The 15,364-nt window shown below is 41.4% G+C and overlaps 1 protein-coding gene across 1 annotated transcript; it reads left to right on the top strand.

The window, feature by feature from the left end:
• The first annotated feature begins 635 nt into the window (after positions 1–635).
• map2k2a (mitogen-activated protein kinase kinase 2a) lies at positions 636–11,573 on the top strand. The gene is made up of 11 exons (XM_034709065.1): positions 636–1,500; positions 3,092–3,302; positions 3,607–3,753; positions 3,893–3,970; positions 4,329–4,380; positions 6,813–6,937; positions 7,540–7,753; positions 9,233–9,297; positions 9,414–9,475; positions 9,721–9,766; positions 9,863–11,573. The coding sequence occupies exons 1-11, from the start codon at positions 1,412–1,414 to the stop codon at positions 9,971–9,973; spliced, it is 1,200 nt and encodes a 399-aa protein (XP_034564956.1). The 5' UTR covers positions 636–1,411; the 3' UTR covers positions 9,974–11,573.
• The last annotated feature ends 3,791 nt before the right edge of the window (positions 11,574–15,364 follow it).

Here is a 15,364-nt window from a genome sequence, read left to right as displayed (position 1 = left end):
TAATATGTCACCTTTAAGGCTGCAGAGATAATCTTTTTTGAATTGGTGTCTATGTGGTTTCTGGTGTTTCTGCAGCCAGCCTCAAGCGGATTCTTGATGAATTGCAGTTTATAACACTTCCGCATGGGCCTCATAGTTTGAGACCGGAGGTTGCTACTTGGTATCAAGCAATGTTATTAATCCCCTTGTTCCCATTATCATGGACCAATCAGAGCTACTCTCCTACCCTCTGTCCTGATTGGTCCAGTGGCGGCCCCTACTAGGTTGTCCTGGTTGGCTGGGAGGCCGCACTACTTCCTCATAGAACAAGCACGAGAAGTAGGGGAAATCTGGTGGGGAGGGGTAGTGTTGACATTTGAAATCTTTCACCAAACTGATGTTTTTATCACGACTACCAACAGCAGCTTTAATACAAACTTTATTCAATTTTTTATGCATTTATAATAAGGAGCAAATTGTTTAAAAGGGCCCATTGCATCACTTTGGAACACGGATGAAGAAAACCAAATCTTTTTGTTGTTTTTTCCTTTTTATCAAGTGAAAATGTTTAGATTTGTTTGCATTAAATATGATTGAATGTTTTCTTATACAGTAAATCTTCTGTTCCTCGTTGTTGCCACTAGAGAGCAGTCATGTACTTCACTTCCTGTTCACTATTAAACACAAGAAAGCACCGGGGGTCGGTATCAAACTAACAAATGTCTTTTTGCTTCTTATTTAAACAAGCAAACTTGTGATGTTTTCGCAGTCTGCACATGATGTACATATCCCTTGAGATTTCTGCATCTCTCGTGGTCTCCACTTATCAGACTGCCCGATTCTCGCGTTACTTATGAAGGTCTCTCCCTGTGGGTGTCACTCAGGTCTGATGCTGCAGCTGCTGCTTCCTGTATTGAAGCACTCCCAGCCCAAACCAAAGCACATTTTCTCTCCGCAGCCTCACACCCTGAACTCCAGCACGAAGGTATTTGTTGCTCGGAGGCTGCTGTCCTTCGGAGGGAACCCAGTGTAGTCTGCGTCCCGGTGTATCTACCCGGTGTGTGGACTTGAAGCTGTGGAGCTGCACGTTGATTTTCAGGAGCTGGTTTTAGCTAGTAGCAGCTAGACAGCTAGTTGTAGCAGCAGGTAGAAAACCCAGAAGAAGCAGAAAACTAGACATGTGGAAGCTATAAATGCACCGGATAACAACCTGTCCTGTAGAGACCCCCTCGGTATGACAAGGTTTACCAAAACAGCTGACTGACATGCTACAGACAGAATACTAACTTTGCTAACGTTAGCTAGCCCGTGTATTCAGAGCTGCTTCTGTATTCTGTATCTTATTGACTGCTTTCAGATTAAATTCAAGGTTGATTTTTGTAGCATCATCAGCTTTAGTGTATTAAGAAGGTCGCCTAGTGTAGTTCTTGACATGGCTCCCAAAAGAAGACCCGTCCCCCTGAACATTAAGCCCATTGGGGAGGGACAGGCCATCTCCAACACCATCGATGCTGCATCTGAGTGAGTAACCCCAGTATGAGTTAACATGAGTTGTTTTATGTCCATGTGTGTACAGCTATTACATCCATTACCTGGTATTGTACAGTATCAGTTTTTCCATTGACTATCATTAAAAAATTGTTGGCAGTGGTTGACAAAGTACACAGCTTCATTACTTAAGTCATATAGATCCTCCTGGTCAAATATTACTCCAATACAAGTGAAAGTTGCTCTGTCAGATTATTCCTTGAGTTAAAGTACTGGAGTACTTCCTTTTAAAAATACTTAAGTATTCAAAGTACTTCTTAAAAAATCTCAAAACATTGTATTTTCACAAAGTGCAGTCAAACGTAGAAGTACATCTGGTTACATTATGTTTATCTAGAAACCATTACTTGAAATCTCTAAAAACCATACCATGGAATAAAAACAGCAACTAAGTTACTCCAAGCACAGACACCTTAGTTTGAAATGTTCATCTGGAATGAAACAAATGTCATGTAGCTCAACATGCTTTCTCAGGTTGGACTGTGAATGTTTGTATGTTTGGGCAGAGTGGGAAACAGGGAGAACATTTCAATCGATACGTATCATTCTTCATTTCAAAAGACTCTAACACGGGCTGAAGATATGGACATGGGTGCTCAGGTGGAGAATTAAAGCCATCATTACCACCTCTAAATGAACTGCCTGATCTGAGTGAAATTTGCTCTGTGTTTGCTCCACGTTCAACCGTGGAGACGCATGATATACAGGTACGACTAAACCACTGAGACAAACAGAACTACACAAACACATTTTACTGTCTCAGGGATCAGATTTCAGAAAAGAGAAGGAAATTCATGAGCTGACTTCAAAGCAAATTAGTGAGCAACTAGAGCAGTGATGGAAATGTAGTGGAGTCAAAAGTACAATAATTGTCTTCTGAATGTAGTGGAGTAAAAGTAATACGTTTCCTCAGAAAATAATACTCAAGTAAAGTACAGATACTCAAAAAATGTACTTAAGTACTGTACTCAAGTAAATTTACTCTTACTGTCTACCACTGCAAACTTAACCTGACCAAGAGGGGCCAACAGGAACACATACACACACATAGATATATAAACATAAAATATAACAAAAGTGAACAAGTAACAAGCAATCTGCGCACGGTGTAAGTAAAGTATGTGTGAATATATTAGTATGCATGTAAGTAAAGTCTGAAGTGATCAGCAGGAGCAACAGTCAACTAAAATCTGTTGAATTTTCAGCCTGAAGGTTGTGAGTGGAGTCAAAGTTGAAAGTTTGAGGGTGTTTTGTAAGTTATTCCAGTCATTAGCTTCTCAAAACGAAAGGAATTACGGCTGAAAACAGTAGAAGCACTTGGGATGATGAGCTTGATTAATTCACTGGACCTAGTGCGATATGAGGCTTTGGGTGACATGAGGAATAGAGGACAGGAAGTGAGCTGTCTTGCCCAGGATTGTATACAAAATGAAGAAGCCAGTGGTGAAGCCGCCGGGTATTAGTTGTTCCATTGACTATTATTGAACCAACTGTTGCACATACTGTCTTAGTATGTCTCTTTCTCTGTTTATAATCCCTCGCTTAACCAAGTCTCTCCTCTCAGAGCCAACCTTGAGGCCTTACAGAAGAAGCTGGGTGAGCTTGACCTGGATGAACAACAGCGGAAACGACTGGAGGCCTTCCTCACCCAGAAAGCCCAAGTTGGGGAACTGAAAGATGAGGATTTTGACCCCATATGTGAGCTCGGTGCAGGGAACGGAGGGGTGGTCAACAAGGTCCGCCACAAACCATCGGGTCTGGTCATGGCTCGAAAGGTGAGGGGCGAGCTGAATTCGAACAAAGGGAGAAATTCAAGTGTGGTTTGGATTTAGTCCTTGCAACATAGTGCCACTCTGCTGCAGCCCCTGTTGCCAAAGTTGGGCCACAGTAGTTTGCTCTGTGTAAGCAAAACACAGTGCAATACGATTTAGAATACAACCATCCCAGAATCATTCATAATCACCAAAACTACACATATGTACAAGGATTATTCTTAATGTAATATAAGCATTTTTTTAAACCAAGAAATTGTCTGCTTGATTCTGTGTCTAATATGTTCCTCGTTCTTTCTCTCCTCAGTTGATTCACCTGGAAATCAAGCCTGCGATCAGAAACCAGATTATCAGAGAGCTGCAGGTGCTGCATGAATGCAACTCCCCTTACATCGTCGGCTTCTACGGGGCCTTTTACAGCGATGGGGAGATCAGCATCTGTATGGAGCACATGGTGAGACACAAAGACTGGCGTCCTAGCAATGATTGGTGTGGTTGAATACCCGTGCGATGTCATTGGTAAATGACAGGAAGGTCAATTGTTGTGTCCAAAGTACTTCATCCAGTTTTTACTGCTCATCTCATCCCAACAGGATGGAGGATCCTTGGACCAGGTACTGAAGGAGGCCAGAAGAATTCCAGAAGAAATCTTGGGGAAAGTTAGCATAGCTGTAAGTATTTTTCTGGCTGTGTGACATTTACGTTAATTTGAAGTGGTTATTATATTGATTTTAGCAGTGATTTCAAGAATCATAATGCTTTTTACCCCAATATGTTTATATTGTGTATATATAGTAAAAGCTTTCAAAATGAGCTTGTATACTTACACTCAGCTTTGCACATATAGATGCTTCTTTATGCACTGTTCATTGTGGTTGTCTCTTGTTCAATAGCTTAACTAGCTGTGTGTTTAAGGGCTTAGTTTATTTTACAGGACGTATACTGTTACATTACATGTCTTTAAACGTACACCGCTAGAATAGACCTTTGTCCTTGATTTGTATATAATATTTCCTCTCGTTTCTACAGGTACTGAGGGGATTAGCCTACCTGAGAGAAAAGCACCAGATCATGCACAGAGGTAAGAATGGTCACAAAAAAATGACAGTGCTCTTGCATAACTGCATCTGGAGGAAAACATTCCCCCCCTTTAACTTCATACGTCTCATGATCAAGATGACAAAAACCTTGCATTGTTACGAATACACTTCAGAGCACAGTGGCTTAGAACGACACAGCCCCTGCCAAGTTTCTCATTTTGTTCCGTTCAGTCTGAGTGATGGATTTACTGTGGACATTGTAAACTGGTACTGTAGTCACTAAAGCAAATACATTTGATGGAGCATGTGATGCTTTGGCCACAATGTAGAGACAGATAGAGATCGTTCTGAGTGTTTCGTCTGTATAGAAATGCTTCATGGGTAGCTGTTCGCAAGGAATACTGTGTCTGCTCAAATCAAAGGTAAATCATACTGATTCAGGGAGCTAATGTATATTATAATAATGCAGTTTTTTTTAATGTAGGTTTGTTGTGGGGTATTTCATCATTTCCATCCCATCAGTAGAGGTGGTTGCTATATTTTTATCAATGCTTTCAAGGCAACCAACAGAGTTTAAGACCATGCAAATGTTGGAGTCTTAACCTCACATTAGAAAAAGCAGGATTATCCTCTTAATTTTCCACTGACAGGGTTAGTCCTCTGAATCAGGCTTAGACATACTAGCAAGAAACTTTTCTTGGCGTCATTGTTATTTCCATCTGTGGACATTTCCGTAGATATTTGTATTCATTGTCTTCAATGCTTTTTTCCTCAATATGCACTGCAGCAACATCTTAAGAGGTTTAGCACGCTCTCCACAAGGCAAGCTATTATTTGGAAGTGTCACGAGCTCCCAATGAAAGAAATTAGTAGCATGAAGCAAAAAAAATGGCTTAGTTAAAATCATTATCTTGCATTGAAACAAAATCACAAGTCACACCATGGCAGAGTCGAATGCAGACAAGTTTCCCATAGCACACTAGTGAGGGCCTATGGGTGTGTTTGTAAGTAATGATGAAGACAGCAATCAGACCCGCACTGTGCAGCGGATTCCACAGTGGTACAGGGTCGGTGGTACTCCAGGACAGTTGTCTGAAAGCCCTGGCGGTAATTACAGCCTCTCAAGATGTGATTATATAGCAGCCGCGCCTTGTTGACCCCTCCCTTTGTGTCTCCTTCCATCCTTCTCCCGCTCTTTCTCGCTACCTCTTTCTCAGTCGCTCCTCACGTGTCCTTGGCCGGTGGGAGGGGGGGTCACACACCGCAGAGAACAGATTGCAGGGCTCAGTCTTACCCCATGATTTTGCAGGATGTGTTTCAGGGATGAGTGGGAAATGTGGAGGACCTGGCTTGTCTAGAACCAGGGTCTGCTTGAGTTGTAGGTATTTTCTACATGGCTTGATTGATGTGGCGACACAGTCATAGCTGGGAGGATCGCGTATGCCACCCTAGGGTGTCATGACAGACATGGTTCTGGTCTTATTACTCTTCGCTGAAGTTATGGTGTGCAAAAGATACATAGAGACAGAGGCCAACAAACACACACAAAAACACACAGAACTTAGTCATACTTTTGGATATTGTGCTTGTTGAAGTGTTTTAACATTGATTGTCCCCCAAACCTTGGGGGACAGAGCATTCTCCGTAGCCGCCCCCACCCTCTGGATCTTACTCCCCTCCCATATCCAAAACTGCTCTGACCCTTCAGCATTCAAATCTCTTTTAAAAACTCACCTTTTTAAGTTAGCTTTTAATTTGTGATTGTATTGTTGTTTTGTTTTGTTTGATCTGTGTTCCTTGTTCGTTGCTTGTATTGATTTTAACAGTTGTACAGTGTCTTTGAGTTCCTGAAAAGCGCTATATAAATAAAAGGTATTATTATTATTATTTGAATTTGAATTTGAAGTAAATTCATTTTATAGTTCCACTACTGTGAATGTTTATGGTATAATTTGTCTTCTTTTCATTGTCCAAATGATTTGCATTTTGACTCATTTGCACTTTAACAGTTAAGCATTATCATTCCTAAAATTGCACTGCGGTAAATCCTTTTTGAATAATTGCAAACTGTCTGAAGCTTTGGCCTCTAAGTGAACAGTTTTAATGGTTGTGTATCACATAAGAAATACATACATACCAATTGTGGACAAATTCATAAACATTCAAACCCCTTTATAAACCTGAACTTATGCTGGACAAGCCCCCATACATACAAACAACCACACATGCATACAAACACATATACACATACAATACATCTTCACGCACACACATACATCAGCACATGCTTGTAACAGCGCTTGTCTTTGCTGTTTGTTTAGTCTTGATCCTGTGTAAGAAGCTCTCACTGCGGTTGCTACAGACATTGAATAGTAAACTGTCAAGCATTGATGTGAAATAGTACAGTTTGAAAACAAGTCTCTAAAAACATGGAGTAATTCTGTTTGTTTTGAACGTCGCCCCTGCCACATAGATGTCAAGCCCTCCAACATCCTGGTCAACTCTCGCGGGGAGATCAAGCTGTGCGACTTTGGCGTGAGCGGCCAGCTCATAGATTCCATGGCCAACTCCTTTGTTGGAACGCGCTCCTACATGTCGGTGAGTCAGCTCTGCACGCCTGCACCCCCACCCCTTTTCCTCTGGCCCTATCCCCACTTTCCTTCTTCTCTTTTCTCTTGTTGACTGGTCCCGCCCTCTGCCTTCTCCTCCTCTGGCCCACCCTCTCTCCCCTGCCAAGAACCGAGGGCTGTGCCCAGGAAAGGGCTCTTTGGCAAAGAGTGAGGCAACTGTGCTCTTTCTCGTCCTTCTTTCCCCTCGCTCTTAGACACCTGGTGTGTGCAGTGCTGAAAGCTGCTCATCTGTCCCCTCCTATACACCTCCCTAAAAGCACCACTGGTGTGGAGACTCTTGTCCTTTCATCAAAATCCAGAATCTCATACCTGTGCTTGCTTGCCCTCGTATGTAAAACGGTTAAAAGCTACTCTTTGCCTCTTGTCAAACCCTCCCATCCACTGTCCTCTTGCCCTCACCACACCCCTGCTCTCCTTGCCATAACAGCCCCCCCCCCCCCCCCCCCCCACCAGCACCACCACCGCCACTTCCTGTGCCTTCCCCACCCAGCCCTCTGCCCAACCCTCTTTCCTGCCTGCCATCTTGGCTTTACCTGCTCCCTCTGACGTAGATCGTGTGTTTCTCAACAGCCGGAGAGACTGCAGGGCACTCACTACTCGGTTCAGTCTGACGTATGGAGCATGGGTCTGTCCCTGGTGGAGCTGGCAATTGGCCGCTACCCCATCCCCCCACCAGACACTAAAGAGCTGGAGGGCATCTTTGGACGGGCCGTCATGGACGGGTCCGAGGGAGAGCCTCACACCAACATGCCGAGGTCCAGACCACCAGGCAGGCCTGTGAGCGGTAAGGAATGCAAAAACATACCCCCTCCAAAAGAAAGATACTGATAAACCTAGGAACAACAGACTTCCAAGGCCTCAGTGTAGGTGGTAGATGTTTAGAGACACAGTGCTTTCAGAGTTGTCTCCTTTTTTGTCTTTACATATGTCAATCAATGTCTCTTGAATGTGATATCTCAGGACTGTCTCTGGGGAATTCACTCAAACTTTCACATCACATTCAATGTTGTAACATCTCAGTTTCCTTTTGCCATAACTGAAGCACATATACACCAACCACTGCAAAATGTCACACATACGTCACAGAATAAATGGCATGGGCATGAGACCCCTGATGCATGGTCTTCTGTAATGGCTTATCCCTTTGACTTCTACGAGCGCCTCCTTCATGGCCTTCACCTGTGGAAACACTAAGAACCAGACTTGTTTTGGGTTTTCTCAAACTGAGACACTAATGAACCTTCAAGAGAGCAAGCACTACAAAGCTTAATATGATCAAAACTAACTTCATTCAATATAAAAACAAATCAATACATTTGTCTCAAGAATATTCCCACTCTGTACAGCGGCCTTTATTCTGAGATACTAAACTCAGATGGAGAGAACAGAAGAAATGTAAAAAGAAAAGCAGAGGAGTCCCTCTTACAATAGATGACACATGTACAGAAGAGACCAAGTCTGTAGGATTTAATCACAATGACAGCAGATGGATTATCAATAAATATGAAGAAAGGATTCCAAAATGACAACAAGCTTCTTCAAGTGTCAACAAAGCGAGCTGGGCCTCATTCCACTGAAGCAATAATCTGTTAGTAAAGACAAAAAAATGCACCCATAACTTTCAAAAGGAAATTTCTTCAGTCTTTATTATTTATATCATAGCACCAAATCACAACAGATGTTATCTCAAGACGTTTTACAAACAGAGCAGGTCTAGACCGTACTTGATGTTACAAGAACGTCAATTTGATTGGTTGACTTAATAATAAAACTGGGGGACTGTAATTCATGTTGCAAAATATAGTTTTCAATGTTTAAGCTTACCGGTGTAATTGAGTTTTAAAAGTTTGCCACCCAGTTTTTAAATGTGTCGATCATTTTTTTGAAAGCTATGTTAATTATCCTCTCTCTCTCTCTCTCTCTCTCTCTCTCTCTCTCACTCTCTCACTCTCTCACTCTCTCACTCTCACTCTCTCACTCTCTCTCTCTCACTCTCTCTCTCTCTCTCTCTCTCTCAATCATTTTTAATACTGCCTGTAATTACTACTATTTAATCTAAATTCCATTGTAACATTGTATATATCTAAATTGTATTCTAGCTTTATTTATATATTTTTATTTTTACTTATCTTATTTTATTTTACTTATTGAACCTTCTTCTTGATTGTACTTATGTCTGGGTTGTTGTAACAACTGAATTTCCCCCCCCGGGGGATCAATAAAGTAATATCTTATCTTATCTTATTATGTGTTTTCTCTGAAGGACATGGGATGGACAGCAGACCTGCCATGGCCATCTTTGAACTCTTGGACTACATCGTGAATGAGGTCTGTGGAACATATTCCTTCTCTTACATTTATGTCTTTCTTCACACAAGCAAACCGTGTATGTTTGTATTAGTTGCTCTGTTTTGGAACTTTTTTTTTTCTTCCTTCCTCCACAGCCGCCCCCTAAACTGCCACTTGGAGTCTTCACCAATGACTTCCAGGACTTTGTGACAAAATGGTGAGCACTGGCAAAGACTTTAATGTGGAATACTGAGAGCTCAAACTGCTTCACTCACTGCCTCGTGTATTTAATGTCATGTGACATGAAGGCAGCAGTTTTTTATGTTAATTGCAGCAGTAGATGGTTGCAGAAACTAGTCTAGTGAGATCTTAGCTTGTTCTGAAACGAATCATTCAGCTTTAGCTCTTTGTGAGTGAAGGGGGTTTTGTTCGTAATAATTTTGATGTCATTTCTGTCCACAGTTTGATTAAAAATCCAGCTGAGAGAGCAGACCTGAAGATGTTGATGGTTGGTATCAGAACTTCATTTGAATGATCTAATAGTCTTCTAACTCGTTTGTTGGTTATTTATAATGTTGATTTCCCTTTGGCCTTTTCGTTTTAGAGTCACACATTCATCAAACGATCAGAGGTGGAGGAAGTGGACTTTGCTGGCTGGTTGTGCAAAACCATGGGCTTGAACCAACCTAGCACTCCCACCCGCGGCACTGAGTGAACAGGCCCCCACTGCCCTGACACACTTCTGGGTCTTGCTTGCATACACATAAATATGCTGCACACGCGCATACACAAGCCATTACACACACACACACACACACACACACACACACACACACACACAGGCACTTTTTTCATCTTGCTTTTGAGTAAAACGGTTTTTGGCCTCCCCCTCATTTTTTTCTCCACCAGCAGCAGGGCCCGTTGAGTCATTGTACTGTAAGACCACAGCTTCACCATGCCACCGACAAGAGTAGCCACAGCTCACTTTTCCACACTGCTACAGAGGATGTAAAGCACTGAAGGGCTGCTAGTGTTTCAGCTGAAATGCATTGATTGAAAAACTTATTTTGTATTGTTGAATATTCTGTATTAATCTTTTCTATGGAAAGAGGTGATGGCTTGTGGGACTGTATTTTAATAAATGACCTGCTGTAGTAATTTCCAAACAGAATTCCCGTCATATTATGTACTTGCAATTTCTAATTTTTATGAAGGGCCATGCAGTTATTTTGATTTAAAAATCCCTTTGTCAAACGTATTTGTGCTGAAATTACCTCCACAATATGATAATCAAGATATGTGAGTCCAGAGAAAAGCAAATGGGTGTATTAGGAGTCATCTTCAGTTTATGCTAAATGAGAAATCACTCTGAAGATCAATTTTTGGACAATGTTACAAACCAAAGAGGGTACTCATGACTACTAAAGTTCTCAATGCCTGATAATTTTTTGTATGCACATTCATGAACAGTATATCAATGTAATTTGAATGTTTTCTGTTTTCATTCAGTGATCTACACTCTGAATGTGTTGACATTGTTTCCTCAGCATACATTTCAATTTACATCCTACACTATGTCTCGCACATAGGTGGAGGCATATGCTGTGGAGGCCTGATATATGCCAGAATGTCTTTATGGACATTGAGAAAACAATGCTCAAAATGTATTCATGGTATGATATAGCATGGTTTATTATCTTCTTATACTGTGTGTATTTTCTTTCCCGAGATCACGATGGGGATAATTAGCTGTTTTTATCAAAAGCCTGAATCTCTGCTATGTCGATATGAAATTTCAATCACGTTGACTAATTTTACTTTTTTGGGGTTTTTTTTGGTGTTGGTCTGTAGTTTCCCCAGAAGTGTATTTGGTTATGTTTTCACTGTACTGCTACATGTGGCGCTCCAAGCTTTGTCTTGGGGCACAGCCAGCCTAGTGACGTGCTTTTGAAAAAGGCTTGGGTTAAAATACAATCGACAACCTTTTCTCTTATTTTCAACAAGTTAACTGTGGTTAAAGTTTCAAGTAAGTTTAATTGGAACTGCAGAAGTTTGAAGTAATTGAAAGGGTTTGATTTGAACGTTTTAACCCTGGTCCGTGTTGGTCACATGGTGATGGTGGTGTTACTTGCTAGCCTGCCTTCTTGCTAGAGCTCTTGTATTCTCTCTGCTTATGGCTGCCCTTTCCTATTCCCTCAGATAATGTGCATTCTTACAGAGCAAAATGAATGCATTTTCACTTGTATGTGTACAAAGCTATATAAAAAAATACAGGAGTACTATTTTGCAGTCTTAATATACAAATTTTTGATTTATGTAAATGACAAGGGAGAAGAGTCATTTTATGATAATATAAAAATGTGTTGGATATGGTTATAATGTATAAAAAGATTAAAATAAATCTTATTTGTGAATGTACTGCACACTATTATTCATTTATGACCATCTTTTAAATCCACAGGTTCATTTATATGCATGTCTCCAGGAGGCTGAATCTTGAAATGCATATTTTCCACAGTTATTAGTCATTCCCTTACCAAAACAACATTACCTTATAGAAAGAAAAATACATTCAGTTGCAGAAACTCCACTTCTAGAATCAGCATTATCAAGCTGCTGTTGGTAGTCACAGAGTAAACATCTGCTCATAGAGGGACTTCCAATATCAACACTATCCCTCCCAACCAGATATCTTCTTAGCACCCCAACACAGATCGGCGTGTGCAGTCACGATAGCGCCGGACTCATAACCAATCGGAGGACATAGCAGGGGCTGACCCTTAACCAATCAGGACAGAGGATTGGAGATAAGCTATGATTGGTCCGTCATAATGGGAACGAGGGGAATAATAACATTGCTTGATACAAAGGCATTGGAAAACACAGATTTTGCAATAGTCTCAAATTACTCCACTTACAGATGAGTACCGATGGGCATTATGACCTTTTCTCCAAACCCAACAGAAAAAAAGGAAACATTTTTACACCATTCCTACCAACAGCAGCTTTAAGAGATTTATTCAGATTTATTTTTTTTACAGCCTATTTACAGGCCTGTAGCACCTTTTTGGAAATACTATAGTCATGTATTTCCCTATTTTTTTTAACTTAGCAGCCATTGTAAGTGTTCAATGCACAGCAGTCATGCTATATTTGTCTTCTGGAGACATTTTAATATTAAGCAATGACTCACTTGACACTTTCAACAAAGTAAACAAAGGATGGGCAGTTTCAAAATCCTTATTTAAGCCTAGCCTTAGAAGTTATATGAGTTACTATCATTTCTTGTGCCAGTTTATATACCATGAAACTGATGAACTAGATCAGGGGTTCCCAAACTTTTCAGCCGGCGACCCCCAAAATATAGGTGACCCCCACTGTCCCTCAAAGTGATTTAATGTGGCTTCATTTAGCTGGTCTGTAGAAAATGACCCTACCTATATGAGCATGTGGCTGTGCTTCCTGTGCCGTTATGAATGAACCTACTGCTACTGATGCTTTAGATTATTAACTGCTCACAAAATCTAAACTTAGGAGTCATATGGCAAAAAGAAAGGCAGAAAACTCATTACATTTACTATTTTCAAGGTTTTATTTCAAGTTTTTTTTACTATACTTGGTAAAATGTACTTTTTTTTTTTAGATAGCTTTAAGAAAAAACATTCTGGAAGACATATCACGACCCCCCATTTGTGTCTCTCGACCCCTCAGGGGGTCCCGACCCATACTTTGGGAACCCCTGGACTAGATGAGGAATGCAGAAAAAAATGTAACTAAAGCTACAAAGGGACTAGCTACCTGTGAGGGGGACCACTAGCTAACGTGAACTGTTTTCTTCACTCCATATCTAGCCTCAGTCAGTGGGGGGCACCAAGGTGGCATGGAGGGGAAATGAAGTGCCACCCCTGAAGAGTAGGTTGAATTGAAAAAAGGTGAAACTCAGATTTACGAGGGCAAGTGAATGTGTCGCAAAGTCACAGCTTGAGGAGAGGAGAGATGTTGCAAAGTTCACACATCTCAATCCGTTATCACTGTTCCAAAACACTGGTAAGAAAATAGACCCTGAAGTAACTTATCTTAAAGTAAGATGAAGTAGGCTAAATTGATCTGCGATGTTGTTATAAAATTAGTGCGCTGTTATTGTCAGATCGGATTGCATGCTTTTATTCGATCCGTTCACATCATAAGCTGTATGGTTCAGACAGACAGACAGACAGACAGACAGACGTGTTTTATGAATTCATGTTTAAGTTAACTAGCCTGATTAAATAGCCTAACTCTCTGACTCTCCATCTCCAGTGAATCAGCCAACTCTGTGTAATGGGCACAGTCCATTACACCAAGGTTTCACTGTGGTCTGGGCTTATAGGAAAACAAGAAACTTATAGTCTCCAACTGTTTATTTTTTTTATTGTTCTCTATTCCCGAGCTAACCTTTCCATAGCTTTGGAATGACATCAGCCATGCTTTAAACAGAGATGCCAATAACTTCATTATTGTTGGGGTTCAGTTTCAAATGTAGCATACAGATAAAATTACTCTTTCAGTATTATTACTGATCTTGCAATTCAATCAGTTTTTATTTCTGCCACCCTTTAGAACATATATGCCACCTCATGGATATTTTCCAAGATTTGCCCTGACCCTTGTGTTTACTTGTATTTTATTTTTCATTTTTGTGTGCCTTTTTTCAGCTGCTTTCTTGGTGCATTGGGTGGTTTGCATTTCCTCACCCATTTTTTGTCTGGGCTTAATCGAAACCATAATTGAGACAGTGATGACAAACACAGATTTGATGTGGGGTGTCTGAAGTTGGAGAGGTTTAGTTTACACTGGACTAAAAGACGACTTTGCCAGAAAGAAATGTCTGACATCATCTCAGACTGCCCTTTGCTTGGGGACGAAAAACTCTGACTGTGTGTAATTAGGGCAAAACTGAACAGAGGGTAACCTGTGTAAATGTTATGTGTAAAAGTGTATCCTACTCTTTTCACACACCGGCCGTAACTCATCCACCTGCATCCTCTTCACTTAGCATTGCAAATTATAGCTAATGGTGACACCAAAGATCCAAATACTGCAATTCATCTGCATTTCTGAAGTTTGAGAGCTGTGTTTATGTTGAGACAGTGCTGAACAGTGCCCTCTAGGCAGAGGGTGTGTCACTACCTCCTCAGCCAAATAGCCCCTTGTTTCCCCTGCATGGTTATCTGTGCTGTACCAACCCAGTATCAATCTCTGCTGCACTGAAGCACACAACTCCTGAAAGACTGCAAGGCTATGTTTACAGGCAGCATTGTTGTGGAAAATATATCCTGTCAAGCGTGTGCAAGAAATATAAGACTCAAGAAGGCTTTAAGAGGTGTGTTGGGATGGTTTGTGGCGCAACAGAATCACAGAATACATCTTGTGCTCCATCCCACACCGTGGCACAATGGCTGGCTTGCACTCGCTGAGGGGGTGTGCTGGTGGGCGGTTGGAAGTGGCGCAACATCAAGTGCAATAGCAGTAAGTTTACACACAGGAACTTGCCATTCCCCATAGTGCATAAGACACTTTCAACTTAGTAATGTGTTCTCTGATGCCTCACCTGTTTGAGCTTGGCAGGTATTATGTACAGAGACTGGGGAGAGCCAGAAAGTGTATCAAGGGGGTTGCTGGCAGCCCCTACTGTATGTGCCGGAATGTGCCAAGGCTTGCTTTTGGGGTGGGACACCATGACCTCAGGCAATAGGATGGGTGGGTGTGACTCGACTCACATAGAAAAGGAAAGCAGTATTAAGAGATGAGGCGGGTGAGAATTTTTACCTTTGAAGGAGTTACAATGCATGTACCCTTGAACGAAACTTGAGAGTTACCATATATTGAGTGATGTTCACAGTTGAACCACAGAGTGGGAAGGCATGGGTTAATGATTTGTGACACCTCTGACTGAGTTTATGACTTTGACAACTGTCTACTTTTGAGCACAAATACATTTCTACTTTACTTTTGCTTTGCAGAGTGAGGTGTGAGAAGAGGCAGAGGGGGAATGCTGTTTCTTTAAGAGAGAGGGAGAGGGAGAGAGTGAGAGAGAGAGAGAAAGGGAGGGACCTCTTTGCCCTCC

This window comes from Notolabrus celidotus, chromosome 2 (genome assembly GCF_009762535.1).
Source record: "Notolabrus celidotus isolate fNotCel1 chromosome 2, fNotCel1.pri, whole genome shotgun sequence".
NCBI lineage: Eukaryota > Metazoa > Chordata > Actinopteri > Labriformes > Labridae > Notolabrus > Notolabrus celidotus.
This window is presented reverse-complemented; position numbering and strand designations above follow the sequence as displayed.